This window comes from Colias croceus, chromosome Z, assembly GCF_905220415.1.
Source record: "Colias croceus chromosome Z, ilColCroc2.1".
NCBI classification, from domain to species: Eukaryota; Metazoa; Arthropoda; class Insecta; order Lepidoptera; family Pieridae; genus Colias; species Colias croceus.
The window spans coordinates 12,018,324-12,040,943 of NC_059568.1; the positions used below are offsets into that span (position 1 = coordinate 12,018,324).

At 33.9% G+C, this 22,620-nt stretch overlaps 1 protein-coding gene across 1 annotated transcript in view; it reads right to left on the reverse strand.

Moving 5' to 3' along the window:
• Positions 1-1,051: 1,051 nt before the first annotated feature.
• The window catches only part of LOC123705549, a 42,745-nt gene continuing 21,176 nt past the window's right edge, over positions 1,052-22,620 (reverse strand). The window contains exons 17-31 of the mRNA XM_045654382.1: positions 22,236-22,306; positions 22,000-22,141; positions 21,226-21,312; positions 20,744-20,828; positions 19,520-19,709; positions 18,832-18,914; positions 14,447-14,626; positions 11,044-11,280; positions 10,047-10,292; positions 8,517-8,620; positions 8,275-8,421; positions 7,086-7,329; positions 2,724-2,831; positions 2,312-2,455; positions 1,052-1,410 (exon numbers count right to left, since the gene is read on the reverse strand). Coding sequence (XP_045510338.1) covers positions 1,222-1,410; positions 2,312-2,455; positions 2,724-2,831; positions 7,086-7,329; positions 8,275-8,421; positions 8,517-8,620; positions 10,047-10,292; positions 11,044-11,280; positions 14,447-14,626; positions 18,832-18,914; positions 19,520-19,709; positions 20,744-20,828; positions 21,226-21,312; positions 22,000-22,141; positions 22,236-22,306 — 2,257 coding nt within the window. The 3' untranslated portion in view covers positions 1,052-1,221. The remainder of the gene's footprint in view (positions 1,411-2,311; positions 2,456-2,723; positions 2,832-7,085; positions 7,330-8,274; positions 8,422-8,516; positions 8,621-10,046; positions 10,293-11,043; positions 11,281-14,446; positions 14,627-18,831; positions 18,915-19,519; positions 19,710-20,743; positions 20,829-21,225; positions 21,313-21,999; positions 22,142-22,235; positions 22,307-22,620) is intronic.

The following is a 22,620-nucleotide window of genomic DNA, read 5'->3' on the forward strand; positions in this document are numbered from 1 at the left end:
TTCAAGTATGTTTAATAATAATTACATTACGGAGATAGTAGATATAATTTATCATGTCGAGTATTCATATTTGCAAATGATAATGATTTCCTGAACAACGCATTTAATATTATACATTTTCATACAACGAATTGCTTATTACAAGCAACCACAAAGGTTACAATGTATGAAATGATTTGTACAAATACGAATAAAACTTACTTTTCTATTTAGTAGAGGAATATCTCCTGGATATGGGTAACCAGTTTCACTAAAAAGCGAACTGTAAGGTTTCGTTGATAGCTGTGACTCTGCTTCATATACTGCCCATAATACTGAATATAATAGAGGGATACGTATTATGAAATTATTTTACAGAACCTCTTATAAGAGCTAGCGCGCAAGAGCAACTTTTGTCTCCGCAACTATTTTGTCTCTCCCATCAACTCCATGGGCTAGTAAGAAAGTGCGCGCACGTAGCGACGCAACTCCCCATAGAGTTGATGGGAGAGACAAAATAGTTGCGGAGACAAAAGTTGCTCTTGCGCGCTAAATCTTACAAAAGTGTTCTACTTACAAAACCAGATGAATATGTATCGCATATCTTATTGCGACATATAGGCTTGTATCGATGAACACTATTTAATCTATGTGGCTATGCCTGTATGGTAACTAGTTAATACGTAATACAATAGTTAATGAGCATCTATTGAATATTGATTTGGTTCTGCGTTTCAAAACTTATTATAGAATACGCCAATATTGGGTTGGTAGGAAAGTAACGAGTTAAAAACCTGAGAAGCTTATGGACATAGAAAAATCTAATGCTTACAATATATTTTGTTGTAGTAATTTTAGTGTGTAATTAACATATATATATATATTATGTGTATATTTGAAAGGGGTACGAAATAAAAAACCTAATTTTATAATAGTTAAAACAAGTTTATTAAAACTTAAGTCAAAAACTATATCAAATACCAATTATAATAAAACTGAAATACCTAACCTTAGAAAGAAAAAAAAGTGTTAACAGCAATAAATATTTTTGTACATACCTACATAAATACGATAGTATTATACAAACTTAAATCAATCTCACTCAATATACAATACATCTATAATCTATATGTTGATAAGTCCTTACGCAAATTATATCGATATTCGATAATATTGTAATTACAATTATAATTGTAAGCTATTGTGCTGTAAATTGTAGTATATAGTGTTAGTGTATACATGTTAGTCCTTAGCCAATGTAGTAGCTTTCACGTCACTCGAGCTCGGCGTTGCGAGATGGACAAAGGCGTTAGTCGGCCACGCAGCTGGTCGCGCCCTCTCCATGAAGCCCATACAAGATGCTGCGCTACTTGCGGGCCCGCTGTACGTCCTTGGTCGGGTACTCGTAGATAATGAATGGACGGATATAACCTGATCAATTGTAAGCACATCGCATTAAGGCTAAGTGAATTAGTCAGTCTGTACAAACGACGTAATTGTTATTAATGCCTGTTTAATTAGAGAAAGCGGTTTTCGGATAATATGCCTTAATCATACAATCTATTGGAAATTAAATTCCAAAGCGAGGAGGTTCAATTATTTTCAAGTAATTCCGAATTATCTGCAACGCAAAGAAAATCAGTGATGTTTCTTTACGGTAAACATAGTTGACCAATTAAACAAAGCAATCTCATGCCTGATGCTGTTTATCTGCGATCGAGTGTAGTAGAGTGTATGATAATATACGTCTTAATTATTCGAAACTTTATTATTATATGAGCTAGATTTTCAAGACTTATTAGACGCGTAGAAACTAAGAAATTGTATAACGAAGTTCAGCGCATGGCCAGTTATGAAAGAAAATCCATTAGCGTCAAAACAGTTTCAATGGCGACACTCGGAAATTAATTTTTGTATGTGACTCTAACTGTAAACTTGCGCGAATTCGTCGCGCTTGCAATTTTCACCAGCCACCAACTCGGAAAATACTTCTCCGCTTGAAAGCTACGTATTTGTTTTGAAGTTCCTTGAACAAAACGTCTACTTTACGCTTTGAGGTGAAAATCTAACGCTCCCCGTTCACTATATTACACCATACAGTGAATCATATGAAAGAAGTTTTCATAACGTATGTGAATTCGAATCTCTGAGTCTATTTCATCAAGACTTTATAATTCAAAACAACCATATTAAAAAAATACAATTAATTTTAAAAAATAATTTCATTTTCCACAATTTCTATCATGCAAAGAATTTCAAAGTTTCCACCCGTCTACGTTCATGTACACGGATCTTAATACGTTTAGTACTTAAAAATTGATACATTTCGCACCCTAGAATGATGACGTAGCAAAGGGTGGCTCTCAGTCGATGAACCATCACCCTCTATTGTTCGAGTACAATAGCCTTGGGCCATTTTTAAAAACACGAGCATTGCGATTGTCAATACGACGGCATAGACGAAAAACTCTGCAGCCTGCGAAAATACAAAATAGAAATCGTCAGGGTCTCAGTGTAGCAAGGAAGCCAAAACCATTTTACGATGTTGATATTTTTCGAAATTTATGAGTAGGTACCAAAAAATTTATAGGTCGCGAAGAAAAGGAGTCTAAATAAATCAAATCATACTGCAACACTGTAATAATAGTTTATGTTAAAAATATTAGCATTTTTGCAATAAACCTATTATAATGTATAATATGCTATTAGATATTAATTTTCTATTTTTCGATACTGGTACTTACTCTGGATTCAAATATTTTAGTTTGTGCCACTAATATAACAATGAGGTTCCCAATCGCTACTGACACATACCACGAAGCTATTGTTATGGTTTTCATGCTTTTTGGAGCCTAAAAAATATAATTGTCAAAAACATTAATTATATTGCATTCCCGTGCAAAATGGTTGGACAATTTAAATAATCAAAAAAAGAAGTTGTTAATTTTCAATTCATACGTTTTATAAAAGGAATCTGTAGATACATGTTTCAAAGAATTGAACGTAGAGAATAAGAAATGTTGCACAATGCACAAGTATGCTTATATGGAAATATCGACATCTGTAGGCGTAGTCTCGACACTAATCGACATCGATATCGACCGAAATCGGTCGGTAACTAACGATTATCAGTAACCAATCAGTAACTATAGTATAGACCTAAAAAATTTAGTGTTCTTTTTCCAAGAAATTTAGCTTAGTTTAAGGGAATAGATAGTAAATTAAAATTAGTTATATTAATTTTCGCATTATTACAATTGCAATTGCATATAAAAAAAGCAAATTTTATGCACAAAAAAACATGGCAGTTAATTTAATTTTAATCAAATTCGATATTTTTTATATCAATCGATTAATTAATGTTCTATTAATTACATATTCATGGAATCCAAAATTCCATGTATGGCAATCTCTTTATTTACTTTTTTGACATTTGACATCAATCATCAATCATGAAAATAATATTTCTATCAAAATAAATATAAATTGTGTGTTTTCAAGAGGATAATTTTTAATTACTATTGGATAACAAATATCCTAAGAAAATATCAATCTGCGTTATGTTTTTATATAGTTAAAGCTATTAGTTTTAGTTTAGTAATATTTTGTTATTTGTGAAGTGCAATAAAATTCTAATCAAAAGACTCCAAAAGCTCTACAAGATAATTCTGCTCAATTCGAAGCCTTTTGAGAAATCTTTAAGACATCATAGAAACTGACGGAACTTAAACTAAGGACGGAACGGATAAATTGTATCACTTGTATTTTTAGCTTGTATTATTATATTATGTGCATCATTGCAAAGGATGCAATGCAATTGATTTAGCGGTTCACGGTTAATATTATTTATGTGTTAAATATAAATATTTATCTATAAATTTTATATTTTACATATGAACAAGTTACTAGAATTATTATGTTGGTGAGGGGTGATGGTTTTGAGCCAAATTTTCAACTACGCTATTATAAACTGTTAAATTAAAATTTTCTAATAAATTTTTTTCGTAATTGGATCGTTTTATTTTATTTGTATTCATCTGTATAATTTTATTATCCTAGAAGTTCAGAAAGAAATTTATCGAATTTTTAGGCTGAATGAATGCAGACAGCAGTAAACTATTCTAATATTTATTTAATACTAGTCGTCCGCCCCGGCTTCGCCCGTGGTACATTTTTCGCAATAAAAGGTAGCCTATGTCCTTTCTCGGGTATCAAAATATCTCCATACCAAATTTCATGCAAATTGGTTCAGTAGAATAGGCGTGATTAAGTAACAGACAGACAGAAAGAGTTACTTTCGCATTTATAATATTAGTATGGATAAGTAATATGTACATATCATAAGAGGCTTCTGAACATCTTCTTATAATATAAAAATGAATCGCAAAATGTGTTGGTAAGCGCATAACTCGAGAACGGCTGAACCGATTTCGATAATTCTTTTTTTATTATATTCCTTGAAGTACGAGGATGGTTCTTATGGAGAGAAAACGTAAACATGTACCACGGGCGAAGCCGGGGCGGACCGCTAGTTTTCAATAACATTTTGAAACCATCTTAAAAATAAAACATTATTTGTGTATTTTATTTTAATTGCAATAACATTAAATAAGAGAAAAAATTATTGCGTTTAATCATATAGCATCGGAAGTGTGAAATATCTTTTTTATTATAAAACTAGCTTCCGCCCGCGATTCCGTCCGCGCGGAAAAATTAAGATTTCTTTTTTCTACGTATTTTTCCGGGATAAAAAGTATCCTATTTTATGCCCAGGATAATAAGGTAAAAAGGATAATAATTATAACAAATTTCATCGAAATCGAACCGTTAGTTTTTATGTGATGCCTTCACATACAGACAGATAGACAGAAAGACAGACAAAAATTTTTTTTAATCACATATCTGGGTTTGGTATCGATCCAGTAACATCATCTGCTATTTATTTTTTCAATATTTGCAATGTACAGAATTGACACTTCTACAGATTTATTATATGTATAGATTATAATAATCTATAATTTTTCCGATATTTTCAACCGTATCTACAAACCCACACAAACCGTAAGGCCCTTCTCCCATTACGATACGCACAGGCGATTCAAGTATCCTGCAAGTCTCGGAGACTAGTCGCCGCGGAGTAACTCACATTATCACATACATTTGTATGTAGGCTCGCACACTACGCTATCGGTATCATACGCGTCCGCGACTAGCATCGCACGACTCACCATGTTGGTCGCTTTTGCGTCACGTCTCCCGCGTATCTCTTCGGTAGAAAAATAAAAATTTCTAATCATCATGAGTTGCAGTTCTCGTGCGGCTACAAATCTCTACAATTTATTTTTATTTCAATATATGGATGAATCCAGTACTTCTTACTCTTATGTTGCCGTCTTCTATTTCTATAAAAAAGAAAAACTGCAAGAGCTTCTTCGTCACTGGAATCGCTGATTGCTCGACATAACGACCTAACTGTTGTTACAATAAATAAATGATTATTATTATTTGTTTCTTTTCTTTTATTACTCCCTTTTCAGGGGTTTGTTTGCTAGGGGCGCGGGCTATTTAGCCAAGAGACCCTAGGTAACTTACGGTTCGATTTAAATATCGGTTACAGTAGTTTCGCTGTCACTAAGAAATTTTCGCACAATACGGCAGGTATTTAATATAGCTGCCTTTTGCATTGTAATGTATGTATTTTTGGTAGATCTAGAAGTTTCAGGCTATGGTGTAAATTAGTTGGGATAACTCCCGTACATGACAAAACTATTGGAATAATGTAAACAGTCCTAAGGTTCCATATTCGGAGGATTTCTTCTTTTAGTTCGGTGTATTTGTGAAGCTATTCGCTAATTGATTTTTGTATGTTGTGTGTGTTGGGTACGGTGACGTCAATGAGATAAGCAGTTTTTGTGATTTTATTTACGAGGGTTATATCTGGTCTATTAAAATGAATAGTTTTATTGGTTAGAATAGCGCGGTCGAAATAGATTTTAGATGTTGGGCTATCTAATACGGGTTTTGGTTTATAATTGTAATATGGTATAAGCTTTCCTTTATTAAAATTATATTTTACAGCTAACTTTTGATGAAGATAATGAGCTACCTGGTTGTGTCGATGTGTGTAATCATTTTGTGTTAAACTAGAGCATGCTCCCGTAATGTGCTGTATGGTTTCGGGCTGTCACTGGCATTTGCGGCATCTATCTGTTGGTATATTTTCTTTTAGTATGTATTTTTTGTAATATTATTATATAACGTCCGCCCACAAAAACGAGGCACAATAATGATGAATTTAGTCATTTTTCAGTTGCATAATATGCGATCATCGGGTAGCGAGCAAATATCTTACTAGTATTCTACTCGAGTATCGTACCTATTCTAGAAGTATCGTAAATCGTAATGGGTGAAGGGCTTTAGTTATCGAGATTGTCGAGATCAAAACGTCGGTATCATAACGATTGACAATGTCAAAGAATAATTTGTTTTGACAACATTCGAATGTGTTGCAAAGAAATGATTTTCCAAATCCATGAAATCTATATTTTATTTATTGTTCATATATTTACGGAATTGAAATAATAATGTTATTAATTTAGATAAAAATGCATTACTACAAGGCTATTATTATATAAATATTTTGACGCATAACGGAAAGTTTTGTGAAGAATAAAAATTATAAACAAATATGTATCCATTGTATGCTTCCATCAAATTGGGGAGAGGTATTAAGCGACATCATTTTCATTGCTGAAGACGGGTCTATAAATTAGTTGTCGGTAATTACCGACTAATTTGTACAGACTACCGGTACTGATTTCCTGAAACTACGTACTGTAAATACCTTTCAATAAAAGTTTCTCTCACTTACGTTCATTCGTTCTCTTACGTTCATTCTAAGAAAATGATGCATACCATAGATACTTATTTAATAAAGATTTATCGAAAATATTTTAAAAAAATGTTTTCTACTATAATGGTAAAAGTTTAATTTAATTAAGTTTTAGATAAATTATCATCTAAATACTTTCTTACTTCTTTGTTTACTAAACCCGTATTATGGCTACGAGATTAACGGGTTGTGTTATCAGAAATCATCCATAAACCTGTGTAAACGAGAACTCAAGGCCCGACACGGCGAACATGATCTCCGCGACGGATATCAGGAAGTACTGGGGTACGATCCAGGCCAGGTGCAGCTCGTTGGGCGGGTTGGGCGCGTGTAGCACGGCCGCGTCGAGTCTGCCGAGCCTCTCGCGCAGGCACAGCACGTACACGCCGCCCGCGCGGAGGTACCCCTCGCCTGAGCCAGAGACTTCGTCGCCGGCGCTGCTCGCGCGCCATCTAAATCTAAAGTATAAACATGTATGAACCGCCTTTCGCCAGTGTTGAAATGACATCGTCGTGGAGATGATGCTGTAAAAGTAGCTAACTATATCTCTAACTATACATAGAGATACTACCTAGTGAGTTAGGTAGTCTCTCTATCAGCAGCCACAAAAATCATATCATAAAATGGCTAAACAGGGTAAGGATGTATGTTCAGGATTTGGTTAATTTAGTATTACTCAAAAAAAAAAATTATGTATTAATATTTTAGAAATCTACATAATGTATAAAAGTTGAATTTCCATTTTACGGATATGTAACAATAATAATTTAGGGAATGTATAACAAAAAGAAATATTGATAAGGTAATACTGAAAAGTAGGTAATTCAGAATTAATTACTTCATAAGTAGGTAGGTATATTGTAATAGCTGATGACTGATCTGTTTATCTCTATGAATTGATTTGTCTTTCCCAACTTAATTGGATATCCGTATTCATGAATAATTACAATTAACATTTAAACATTTACGAGATGATTTTATAAAATATCTGCAACGCTTTTTATGATATAATACATTTTTAATACACGAAACATAAGTATATACTTACCTTTCGTATACGTGTCATGTACGTTCTATCGCGCATATAAATCTGTATAGAAAACAAATAGAGACCGTAGCAACACGTAGGTTTGGACATAAGAGCCCGCAAAATGTATCAGAGCGTTATGCATCGATAAGGTGTAGACGTGAATGGGAGGAGGAGGTGAAGCACACACAACTGCACTCTATAGGTGCCTCACACAATATCTCCAACGCTATCCAACCACTCTAGTCTAACCCTTTTGTACGACGTAGCATTGTGTATAGACCTTTACGTCTCTGGCAATTCGAAACACTCATTCCAATACCGACGAAATTATTTTCGAATATATCGAATATTGATTCAGTGCCGGTGAACTCACTTCCCTGGCTGTAAGCACATGTAAGCCGATTCGCCGATGTGGTCGATCGGAGCGTTAGATACGTAGTAAATATCGCTCAATTGTTTATCGGTTTCCACAGTTATTGAAACGTTTTTATTGGGCCCAGTGTCGCCAATGTATACCACCCTTAAATAAAAACGTTAACGTTACTAATTAAACGACGGCTGAGTGATCACTAAGCGTATTTAATTAGTAAATTCATATGAAATAACATAGCATACTTCAATTTTGGCTTCCCTGTTAATGACTTCATAAAAGGGTTCGGATCCATAAAGTAAAAAGAGATCTCGTCATCGGAGTTTTGTCCAACGATAACAGGCATAAACTGCAAACAGTATTAAAATCAGACAGTTAGATTAACTCCAATATAATATTTATTGAAAAGGGACTCTACTCTATGGAGATATAGTAGAGTATAATTTATATGTAAGTGCTTTATGATTAAGTAGAGTTCGTTGGAAGTGAACATTTAAAAAACATCTGAAATTAATAATGTATAAAAAAAAATATTCTGATAAATCAATGTTTCAATAAAATGCCCATAAATAAAACGACAATAACTTGCTTCGCTGAATATTCAATAATGTATCCTCTTTGAATTCTTACTTCAGATTACATAAAAAAATCCACAATATGCGCTGCGAGAGCGATTCATGGAACTGACTGATATAATCTTTCGTGAAATCGGTCCTTTGTATATTTCGGCATAAACAGATCTATACGTATAATAAATCTGTAGAAAGGTCAATTCTGTACATTGAATAATATTGAAAAAATTAAATAGCAGGGGGTGTTACAGGATCGATACCAAGCCCAAATATGTGATTAAAATTTTTAAGCTATTGCATAGCTTCTATCGCGGGCCTTGAGCGCGGGGACCGAATCCAGAAATTGCGTAACGAAAAACCTCACGCTCCCCACTCCGACAGGCACGGTGGTGTGGCTTGAAGGCATGCTATGCAATAGCTTTACCACGGTAGTCCCCGAGTGCCACACGTATTTGTTTTTATATGTCAGAGTTACTCAAAATGAAGAAATAAACCATCCACGCGAAGACCGACACTCGCGCGGACGGAGTCGCGGGCGGAAGCAAGTATTTACATAATACGTATTATATATAGTTCTGTGATATAACGCATGATAGGAAAGTTGAAGCTCGGTGGTCCGAGGCCCTTATAAAATATATCGCGCGGAAACATCGTAGCATATCGTAGCAAATCCAAGAAGTAGCCGTATTTAAAAGTAGGTACTGCGATACCTGCCAACCGAGATTATCGCGATTACCCAGCAATTATTATCGCCACTTTCGAGGAGATTTATGTCACAGAATTTAAAATGAAAAATAACCGGACAATAAAAAGAACAAAAATTTTGTAATACTTTCCTGTAGTTATGCAATTTTTTAGTTTATTATTATAACATTTTATTGAGACTAGGTACTTACTTGTTTAATATTCTATTGGAAGAGGGTGAGGCGTTTTAATGTCTTTTATCTACGTAAGTAGTAGGTACGTGTACGTATGTGTGAAATGATTAGCAAATAATAACCTTATTTAACAAAAAATTGAGATAAATAAATTATAACTCATAAGAACACATAGTACACTATTTTTACGGTGAAGTAAAACCGGAAGAAACGGTTTGTATGTAGAAAGGCTATCACGCAATTACTTGAAATGTATCAAACCACCGAACGGAGAGCCGAGAATTAGTAACACAATGCTATGAATACCCTTTGAAATCAGACTAACCATTCCGCCCACAGTATTGATTCGAGCAGTGATCAAATGTCGTTTCATGATCCTCCCGGCACACATTACCGTGCAACTAGCAGAGACGAGATAGGTTTGATGCGCTAAGGAAGTCATGAGCGCTGTGCCTTGCTCCTCAATGTGCGCTATGCCTTCCCCCCTCACCCCCACTTCAACTGGACATCCCAGGGTGTTCAATAACACAAGGCCCGTTTGATCGTGAGACGGTACTTGCAGAGTGGAACGCTGTTAAAGATGCATATTTAGAAATATATATTTTTGGAGATGAAACAAAAAATTAAATTTTTCTTTATTATGAATATTAATGGAAATCCGTTATAATATTATAATATTACCGTACCAAGTGAACTTAGAAAGATATCAGTAACATGGTAACCAAGGTATATATCATCAAATGCTTGATGTCATAGTAATATATGTAGGTATATCCTTGATAATGATGATAATTAATATCAACACTAAACGAGTTTCGACTTTCGAGGTACCAACCGCAAAATTATTATCGGTTAACCCTAGTAAAATATATTCTTGGTGCAAATTATAAATTAGGTAATTTCAAACCACCGTAATAAGTAAGTAGATTTAACTAAATATTATGCAAGATTGCAAGGCTGTCGCTCGCGTTATTACGGCTCCATTAAGTTATATAAAATGTACATTGTATATTAAAATCAATAAAGTTACATGTAGCAATATTGAAATGATATTATAGTTAAAAATTTCATATATTAAGTTTATTGTGATAGAAAAGTTGAAAATCCAATATCTACTTTATCTTCTTGTATTTATAATGCTGTTATGGTTGTCATTTCAGCCTTGGTGTGTCAATGTGGTCAACTGCTACATTCTGTGACATTAGGGACAACAACAAAAACATTAAATACTTAAGCTCATGATTAGTTCAAAACCAAAGTCAATATAAATATAACTACATATCATATTTCTTTACTATTAAACGTTCTAATTAATAACCTACCTCAATCCCGATTTGTAAAATGCCAGCGGAAACAAAGGCCATTGCTGCAAGAACTCCGCCTATGAACATCTTATGCAGCGGCGGGAGGTCAGGTAGAACTGGCCAGGCGCCTCCCGGGCAGACTGGTATCATGAGGAGCACCATTGCCGGGTTCATCACTTGCAACTGGTCCGGCATTAACGTCATACCGAAAATCTCACTCCGTAGCCGCGAAGCTTGAAATGTCCAGCGGGAACCCTAAATTTTTAATTATTATTATAAATCGATCATATTATATCTAAGATATCAATATATACTGATAAAGAGATATGGATAAAGATCTAGAGCGTAAACTCTAACTTACTTAGAAATATTAATATTTTATGAAAACAACTTTCAAGTAATGAGGTAAACATGGAAACAAAAATATTATATTTACAATACATTGATGATATTAACAAGTAGGTACTCGTAGTAAACTTAAACAGTAACACAGCATATGAATTAGCTATGAACTTACTTAAACAGCCTTGCACTTCACTAAGCATACGGATCGATTCTACTTTTTGCAACGTTCGGTTCTCATTTTTGTTCTTTTCTCATTTTTGTTCTCATTTTTTCGAGAATCTTTGCATAAACTGAACTTTGATTTTACTTTTTACAATTTAAAGGATGCTCCTTCAAACGTACCATAATTTGCATAATCAGTTATTTGCATTGAATTCAGATCTACGAATGGTTTTAAATATCAGTTTCTTTAACTGGCATAGAATATTTCTTATTTAGTTACTTACGAACAACCATAGAGCAGTGGTGGCTCAGTGGTGAGACCTCGGACTTCGAATCGATAAGTCCGTGGTTCGAGACCAGGCGAGCGCGCAGGAAATAAATTGATTTTTCAATTTATCTGCGCATATTGTAACATCACCACTGCTCGAACGGTGAAGGAAAACATCGTGAGGAAACCGACATGTCGAAGAATTAAAAAGTTCGACGACATATTGTGTCATCCGCCAACCCGCACTTGGCCAGCGTGGTGGATTATGGCCTGTACCCTCATAGGAGGCCCGTGTCCCAGCAGTGGGAACGTATATGGGCTGATGATGATGATGATGATGAACCATAGCGCCTAATTGTAGATATAGAAGATTTAGGTAATAACGCCCACAGAAATAAGAACATGCAATTTTGTTATGATCTGTGAATTTATGACTGTTACCGAAAAAATGACTTCGATTCCGTCTTTTTTTTTCATAGTTAATATTTTTTTAGTCATAAAGCTTTTGGTAATTATAGACAGAATCCAAATCGACCCATAAACATCGGAGATGTGTCTAAAAATAGAAAGCAAGTCTACAAACTCTTCTCAAAAAATTAAAAATTGAATATTAAGAGAAATCTAATATATATAAATCTCGTGTCACAATGTTTGTCTTCAATGGACTCCTAAACCACTTAACCGATTATAATAAAATTCGCACACCATGTGCAGTTTGATCCAACTTGAGAGATAGGATAGGTTTTATCCCGGAAATCCCACGGGAAAGGGAACTATGCGGGGTTTTCTATGAAAACGCGGGCGAAGCCGCGGGCGGAAAGCTATTTCTATTCTAATATATATAAATCTCGTGTCACAATGTTTGTCTTCAATGGACTCCTAAACCACTTAACCGATTATAATAAAATTCGCACACCATGTGCAGTTTGATCCAACTTGAGAGATAGGATAGGTTTTATCCCGGAAATCCCACGGGAAAGGGAACTATGCGGGGTTTTCTATGAAAACGCGGGCGAAGCCGCGGGCGGAAAGCTATTTCTCTAATATATATAAATCTCGTGTCACAATGTTTGTCTTCAATGGACTCCTAAACCACTTAACTGATTATAATAAAATTCGCACACCATGTGCAGTTTGATCCAACTTGAGAGATAGGATAGGTTTTATCCCGGAAATCCCACGGGAAAGGGGCGGGGTTTTCTATGAAAACGCGGGCGAAGCCGCGGGCGGAAAGCTAGTATTATATATAGACCCCCCCATTTTGAAGTTTATTTTCGATATTTCTTCATCAATATTCAGAATATTACGGACGGTCACATGCGCATGGGCGACATTGTATACCGACAAGCATGCAATTGAACACAGCAATTGAAGGAATTTCAGGAAGATAAATGGGTATTTCATTATTGATACTTTTCAGATAGCTATGCATAATATTTAAAATTTTGCAATCAATAGATAGAAAATAATAAAAAAATAATAAAACTAACTAGGTACCTAAAAACAATAAACATTATATCAAATTTAAAAATTTACATAAATTTGTTTATTCTACACGTATTTTAGAAACACTTGTTTAGTAGTTTGAATATTAACAATACGGCGGAGCAAACTGTTTTGCGGAGAAAAGTCGTGCAAGAAACTTTTGTAGTTGCAGTTTCCAAATCATATTTAAGTATATGAAATTTGGTTTCGTCTGTACACATTCGAGTGGTACCTGGTACCTACAACTTTAAACATGTCGCTTTGTCAACAAAAGATAATATACATAATATACTTCCGAAAATTATTTCCTGCTTTTGTTAAGTACCTATTATTTTAGATTAAACATCAAGATTACAATTAATCACACAAACACAAAAACTTTCCATAAATATATAACCTGAATCTTATTTTATTGAATAAGGACGTTCAATCTATGCCTGGAGCCAGCTAGCGAAATATAAGATCGAGATAAAGTTTTAACGTAACGGAAACATTGTTTTCGACTCAAACTTTCCGATTTACGTTTCAATTCACGAGCCAAAGGCAAAGCAATTTCAATTCACAGCTCATATTCATTAACACACTAGTCTCCGCGCGCGGCTTTGTTTTCGTAGTCAAAGGAAATGAGGTGTTTTACCGTGGTAGCCTATGTCATTCTAGCCTCATAACTATCAGCAGCCAGAAAAATCGTATCATACAGTCGCCATGTTATGACGTGAATGTACATAGTATGAGAAAGAATACTATTATATATTCCTTTCCTTGAATTCAACTTCTCTCCATACCTACGGTTGTCAGGAATAAATCGCTACATAAAGTTATTGTTTAAAATTTAAATACCTATAGGTACTTATATTCTTAGCTTAAATATTTTTTTTTACATTTTTAGTGCACATAAAGAATTTATATATCAATAAATACGTAAAGTAAATATATAACAAGTACCTACCTATTAAGATAACAGTAATAGTATAGGTGAACTCTTTGAATAGTAATACTTTCTAGTTCCTTGTGACCTAAATACAGATATTTTAAATGACACATTAACTAAAACAATATCATCACCAGATACCTATAACTTAAATCAACTTCACGTAATTACTCTCGAGGACTTCGCAGTATAATATATATTTTATGTTTCAAATAAATAAGTACACAAACCTGCTGATCAAAAAGTGACCAAAATATCGGTACTGGGAGGTACAAGTACAGTATGGAGCATACAACTTTCATATCAGTCACCAGCTTATCGCCATACTTATGGATAGCGTAGTGAAGCCAATGCTGTAATGGCGGACCATCCACATTTATGTCATGCTGTAACCTCTTCTTGAATGCATACTAAAAATATATTAATCACATCACTTTTAAATCTATACTTATTTTAAAAAGCTGAAGAATTTGTTTGTTCGAACGCGCAAACCTTAGGAAACACTGGTCTGATTTAAAGGCTTTAGCCACGGGGCACAGCTTGTTGATTCTTAAAGAGCCTTGCAATTTGATAACAATTTTTTTATAATGATACTATAAGAAATAAATTCTTATATTTTGTCTATAGGTGTAGATCATGTTTTGGTATAATATAATTTAAAAATTAACGAGCTTGTAAGTACATGATATAGCTAAGTTCTTACATGTGACTGACTTAAATTTTGTGAGAGCAAACAAGTGTTAATGTGTACCATTTCAAACACATCACAATTGAGTTGTTGTGAACATAAATAAATAAACTGTTACAACACACAATATAGAGATCAGGACAGGTGCAGTAACAATCGCCGCAACTCATGAAGGTACTCAAGTATCTGGTAAGAGGATTATTTGACCAGCGAGCGTACAGAGGACGCATATATTAGCGATTAGAGAGACAACCTTTCATGAAAACTACCCACCCTTAGCTCAAACTTTATGCGTTGTAAAATGGAAGTTCATTCTATCATTTGATGGAATGGATATTTGTAATCAAACATGGGGCAAGTTTACAGTACGATAAAGATATATATTAATATATTATTTTTAATAGTTACATTTGATTTTAAATCACTGTCACAGCTACGGTCGCAGTATCGTTTAAATAGTAATGACTAGCTGTGCCCGCGACTTCGTCCGCGTGGAATAGTGACTGCATAGTAGTTACTAATTAACTTAATTATTGAGTAAACACGTACTACCATAAATAATTAAAAGAACTGATAGTAAAATTTATTACCGAACTGTGCTAAAAAATAAAAAAAATAAATGCCTTATTAATTTTCTATGTATTTCTTTTACATTATGTCATATTATTTTTAAGCTCCAGGGGGGAGGCGAGCAAATTTCTTCCTTCCTTGTATGGATGTTATTAACAATGTATCGTGCAGCAACTGATCAGCTTAATCGATACTCAGTTCTTATCAAATCCAGCACCAAATCCAAATCAGATCTTTCCTGTCTCACGGCTGTAGTAACTAAACCGTTTAGACCGTGCAATAAAAATTAAATAAAAAAAAACCCAACGCAACGAAGAAAAGTGCATAGAAAAAGGAATAAATAATTTCACAAACTTCCCGACGATCTTTAAAAATAAATACCATTGTAAATATTTATAAAAAAAACAAAGTCGTCGGGGCTGCCATGCCAACATTATCATAATATAATATCATATATACCTCTATAAATATTTTTTTTTAGAATGGTACTTAATTTTTAAGATCGTCGGGAAGTTTGAAAAATGATTTATTCCTTTATCTTCGTTGCTTTGGGATTTTTTTTTTAAATTTTTAAATTTTTAAACTTCTGTTTCTTATTTTCATGTAATATTTTCAAGTGAGCGAGACCGAACTATCAAATGTACCTCCATATTACATTCCTACATCATATTGATTTGGGCCGTAACCGTGCCCAAATTGTAATGGACCACAGTGGCAAAAGAAGTGGTATATTTAGGAAAAAAAATTCCAAGGGCCAGGCCTATGTGGCTTTGAGTAGAGTTCAAAATTTCCAGGGTGTGGCTATCCTCTCGCTCCCATATCTTCTCTTCTTTCACAGATTTTTAACCCTTTCCTTTCCACCCCTAGTAAATGGCAGAACCGATTTTGATGTAAACCATATCTATACGTAATTGTACCCATATGTACATTGTACACGTCATATCCTGTCGTTTGATGCTCCATTTGGTTTATTTATACCCACTGTCGCCCCTAAAGTGCCCTAAATGTAATAAACGGATGAACCGATTTCGATAAAATATGACTAATTGTAATTCACACTTTGCCCTTTCATATGCCCCGCTTGAGTATATTATTTGACCACATTCGATTATTGTTCATTTCCACTTTTACCGCTGTAATCTAATAAATGGATTAACCGAATTGGATAAAAATATAACTAACTGTACTTCACCCGTTATGCACTTTCATATTTGACAATATTCGTTTTTTTCATTCCCACTTTTACCCATATATAGGTAACTTTTACCCATTATATTAGATCACTGCTTTCCGAATCGGTGGTAAATGTTAAAATAATTATGTAATGACGATTCGAAAGTGCTACTAAATAGTAGTCTAATTGAATAAATGAATGTTTGAGTTTGAGTTTGAGTTGAGTTAGGTATAATAAATGGATGAACCGATTTTGATTAAATATGTCTAATTATACTTTACACGTCATGCACTTTCATTTGATATGTCACTTGAGTATATTTGACAAAATTCATTTTTTTATTACCACTTTTATTCCTATATCAAATAAATGGATGAACCGATTTTGATAAAATTTGACTTATTGTTACTTTCATTTGGTCGTTCACTTTCATTTCACTTTTACCCCTATATACCTAGATATAATAAATGGATGAACCTATTTTTATAAGTACACTTTATCTAAGAACCAGCGTCTGAAAATATGCTGCCTAACAAAAAAAACCGCATCAAATTCGGATTACCTGTTAGCGAGCTACGGTAGCACAAACATGTATTATACACATATAGTTGTCAAACACTCATCACCCATCTTTTTGCGTCGGGAGTTAAAAATATAATACGACAATCGACATAATTTAAAGGACATTTTATGTATAAAATTTACCTAGAAAAAACATAATTCTAATTTGACCCCTTCCCCCCTACTACTTCAGCTTACCCCTCTCCCCCCCACCCTTGGGGACTTTCGATATGATCACCTGGTGAATAACTGTAACAGATAACTTATATCGTACACTGTACAGTGTACAATAAATAGAATGCCTTAGCAAATGTTCGCCGTGAATACTTAAATGGTCATAACTTTTTTGTTTACGAACCGATTGACATGAAATAAACACTAAATGTTAAATGAAGATTACTCCAATGTATTAGTGAAAATCGCATCTAAATCGGATAAGCCGTTTCTGAGATTAGCGTGCACGAACATACAGACAAACAGACAAACAGACAAACAGACAAACAGACAAAAATTTTTTTAACTACAGTTTTGGGTTTGTGATCGATTTAGTAATAACACCTGCTAATTTTTTTTTCCATATTTTCATTGTACAGACACCGCTTTTCTAGAATTTTATTATATGTATTGATGATAATGTAAAATTTGTTTTCGGGTTAACAACTCATTTCGACGCAAACCTATTTGGCCGCCGTTCGCCGCGGGTGATTGATTTCCGCGGATGAACTGTCTCTCCAATTTCACTAATATAAACCGGAATCTAAATGGAAATAAACACCTTTTGGAGCCTGATGAATTAATTAATATATTAACCACGATATCTATCATATATCGAGGGAAGATTGATTTTTACGGACCTTTATTCATTGGGCGATTCCAATTTTTCAATAAACTACACGAAAAATCGGTCATAAGATGCTTTTTAGAAGCTTGGCCTGACACAATTCAATAGAACCTTTGATTATCTTGTAAAGTTGTTACAAAATGATAAACGAATAAAATGTGATTGAGCACCTCTCATCCTCAAACCTATTGGAATGATAGATGCGACGTGTCAAACGTTATAAAGCATATTCAGGTCATTTATATGCCTACTCGATGATTTATATTTACCTATGATACCTACATTAAAGAGCTCTATTTATGTTAGGGAAAACAAATTAGTGTTATTAATTTTGATCTAGTGATATTTAACATAAAATATTTCACTCAAATCATTCGTCATGTTCGTCATGGTTCCTAAGGTTTTTATTATAAGTACATCTTATCTTTAGATTCATAATGGCTATATAATTAGTAATAAAATTTAAGTATGTAAAAATACAAAGGTTCTGTTTTATAATATGTGTAGATATATCTCAGCGAAACTATTTGTGAAACAAATAACAATGGATTTCTAGAAAAAACGTCATCAAGGATGCAAGCTCCTGCTTAGATAGAGAACTGTTTGGTACCTCCCTTGCTTCCTAGCAAGGGAGGTACCAAACAGTTCTCTACCAACGTAAAAAGAATCACGTTCCTGCAACAGTTCACTTGAACCTCTTTCTTTTAGGAATGTCGTTCAAAAATGATAAAGGTACCTAAGCTACGTATGATATCTCAATAAACTATTTTGAGCTACTAACCCAAGCGCACGCCACAAACTTGAGAGTGATAGTGTCACGCGGCTTTTTTATTCTGTACCACGGTTTTCCCGCGACAAAAGTCACTGTAAAAAAAATCTTTTAGTACACAATTCATTAAATTCAGACAATTCATAGACAGGAACATAATTCTGCGGAACTTTAATTATCATTAGCTGCTCGTAAGAGGCTTAGTATTTCGAATACTGAAATAATAATAGGTATTAGAATGAAAATACCTATACATATATTATACATAATAATAATGACACCGGGTTGAGTACCTCACCTAACTCAAGTAGCTTAGCTAATTAATTGAACTATCTCTTGCCACCTGCATATTATGAATGTCATCAAATAGGTATTATGAATCTATTGTGTGCTTCTACAGCTACTTATTTGGTATTATGTTCATGGAAGTAAGTAACATTGAATTGCTCTCTTAACTTTACTTTACTATAAGCGAGCAAATGTTAACCTACTTACTTCCATAATCATAATACCAAATAAGTAGATGTTCTTTTTCCTATTCTTATGAAAGCAAAGACATGGAAAGACATGATATAATTTATAAGTTGTTTCTGTCATTTATATAAGATTACATGCCTAGGTACCTACGAGGTACCTCATGTAAATGGTATTCAATCAATCAATAAGCTCAACGCGTCTTACATGTAATTAATATTCATACCAATAGAAATAAGAACAAGGAGCGACGGAAAGCCGAAGCCGAGCGCGTAACAGGTATCGTCGCCAAAACACATGACGCTCCGGCGGAGGGTCGGCGTCACTATGGTCCCCATGAAGCCACCCAGGTTCACCGTGCAATAGAATGTGGAGAAGAATCGCTGCAAGCGCTGGTTCTCTTCGGGTAATCGGAACTAAAAGTTATAGGCGTTATTTAATAGATTGGCAAATATATTACTAAATCTGTAATGCCTTTTATTATGAACAATCAGATAGTTAAAGCGATAATTTGATTTGACTAATTTTCTTACAAAATAAATTAGAGACTAACTACCAACAAAGTAATTTACTAAATAAAACCGACTCTTTCTATTTCTGTCGATTGAAAGCTCGTGACGAAACCGTGAAGCCGTGGTGACTCTGCTTTGCTGGTGAATTCTTAGCCCTCTATCTAATAAACTAATGTACCTATTTTGATGAAAGGTTTATAAAAATCTAACAAAAAATAAGTATACCTACCAACTACCAAGGAGATGCCGAAACGAGCAGCTAGTTTAATAAATAAAAGTGGTAACCACACCAGTTAAAAGCTCAAAAACGGCGCAACGGATTTTAATGATTTTAAGTGTATTTATCTCCCCCTGCGTTAGAATTGCTAAAATTATGAAAATATTACAAAAACCCAAGCCAGGGCTGGGTGGAGCCTATTATTATTATCTAAAAACTTTAATCATAATGATAGATAATGATGTAAAATACCTAATTAATTTAATTTGATTCAGGTTTTATTAAATTAATATTGAAATATCTGTATTAATCAGGTATGCATTGTTTGGTATGCTGGTATTATTTGCATACCAGTCTATTTGGTTCATTATTAAATTTTATATGGGAACGGTGAATACCAAACAAAATACATTTTCAGGGAGTGTAATATTTTAATCAGATCAGATTCAGCTCTCCCACACATTTCATTGTTGTTTAAAGTTATTGTTTACAACGTGAAAAATATTTTCCTGCCTAACTATCATATATTATTATGTAGATAATAGTTAGTTACCATAAAAAAGCTCTCGTTTACATCTTATTTTATTAAGGGACTTATGAACTCAAAGTTGTTCGAAAGAAGCCCAACACACACAGCTTATTCGAAAGGCAAGCTGTATATTCCTTGGTAACAATGGATCAAGCGAAGCTTACTGCTAAGGTAGGTATGTAGTTGAATTACCTGATCTCCACCAAATGCCGCTACACAAGGCTTGATGCCGCCCGTTCCAGTAGCAATCAGTGCTAAGCCGATCATTGATGTAGTTCTGTAAATTAAAGTGAACCGTGAAACTCTAGTAAACATAGGTACAGATAATCCGATTGCGGTCATCAATAGATTTGATCTAGAACGTGCAATCTGGTCACTCGATCTCCGTTACTCTGCTGTGGATGACAATCCAAACATTCTAAGCGAGTAAAACATACCTAACTAACTATACGAAATTCAGTTTGTTGCTAAGGGAGCTTTATTAGGGAATGATAAACAATGTAGATACATTCTAAGATAAAAGATAATTGTAATAGATAGGTGACGATATATAATTTGAGAATCTTCAATAAAACTATAATGTATTGATATGCATTATGCAATAGATAAAATTGATTATAGACGACTCAGATTTAATTTGATATATTATTATGTAGATGATACTTGCAACTTACGTGGGCGGCAACATGAGAGGAGGTATCGCAGAACAACACGTCAATATTGTTCCGAAGAGGTATATAATGGAGAAATACAATATAACTCTGAAACAATACAAGTTGCAACACATTTTGTGTGGTGTCTCAAAATGTACGTAGAAATAATTGTTTATTAAATTAATTTACAAATCATAGGAACATAGGCAAATTCCCGACTATACGAAGTACCTACGGGCTACGGCGTTTGTTTCACGACATAGTCATGTAAACCAAAATATTTTACGTAGGTACGTTTAGCATTTAGCACAGTGACATACATACAGGGTACTTTGCAGGGTGCTTTAGTGCAGCTCTAGTGACGACGACTAATTTATTTCCCAAAATGTTGGATGCACAAAATTATGTAGCTTGTATACTAAAAGATAAATATCCAGTAATCAACCTATTATCGCGATCTTAGATATTAATGTATGTAGGCTGACGCCCTAGCCCATAACTCAAATTATTGAATTATAATGTCTTTGAAACAGTTAAAAAAAACATAGAAGCTTTTCATTGTTTGTGTATAGGTGTAAAAAAACTTCATTTTTTCCATTGAAACATCTTCTGTGTTTCAATAAAACATGTGTACAGCAAGTGTACAGTTTGAACGTTCATTTTAACTGACGGTTAAACTAAACAGAAAATATCCACATTGCTTCGTAGTTCGTTGTGATTGCTTCGACTTCTACAGTCTACTAACTAGCTCACTTAAGATAGTACGAGTATGTTTACATAGTTTCGTTTACTTACTTATATCTACCAATAAAATTATCTGCTAGTATCGCTCCCACCAAAGGCATTGTGTAGCACATCATTATAAAAATATGGTAAACAACAGTGGCAGCATTTTCATGAAGGCACAAGACATTTCGTAGATATAAGGATAAAATAGCTGAAGAAAATGAAATAGGTACTTAATAAGTATAATTACTTACGCACATTATTTTTTACATACAATATACCTACACAATACACATGCTACTTACTTCGTAAGCCGCAGAATGAAAATCTTTCGCAAAATTCCGTTGCTATTATACAAAATATCGATGTAGGATTACTATGAAACATTGTGCGTTGAAAATTGATTTTTTATCAATAAATATATGAAAAATTATATCAATTTATAGGTACATGTTTATTGTTTGTATTGGTATTGGAATGTTGTTTGAAAGATGACTGACTGATAACTGATTGAAGAAGACATTGATGATCATAATCGATCCAAATATAGGTCGACCTTCACCGGCGTGATAATAGAATTGTGAATGAGACCAATTTTATAAATAGGTGGTAGGTGGTAGGTGGTAGGTAAATAGGTGGTAAATAGTGTATTAAAAAATGTATTAAAAATGGGTTTACTGGGAAAATCCT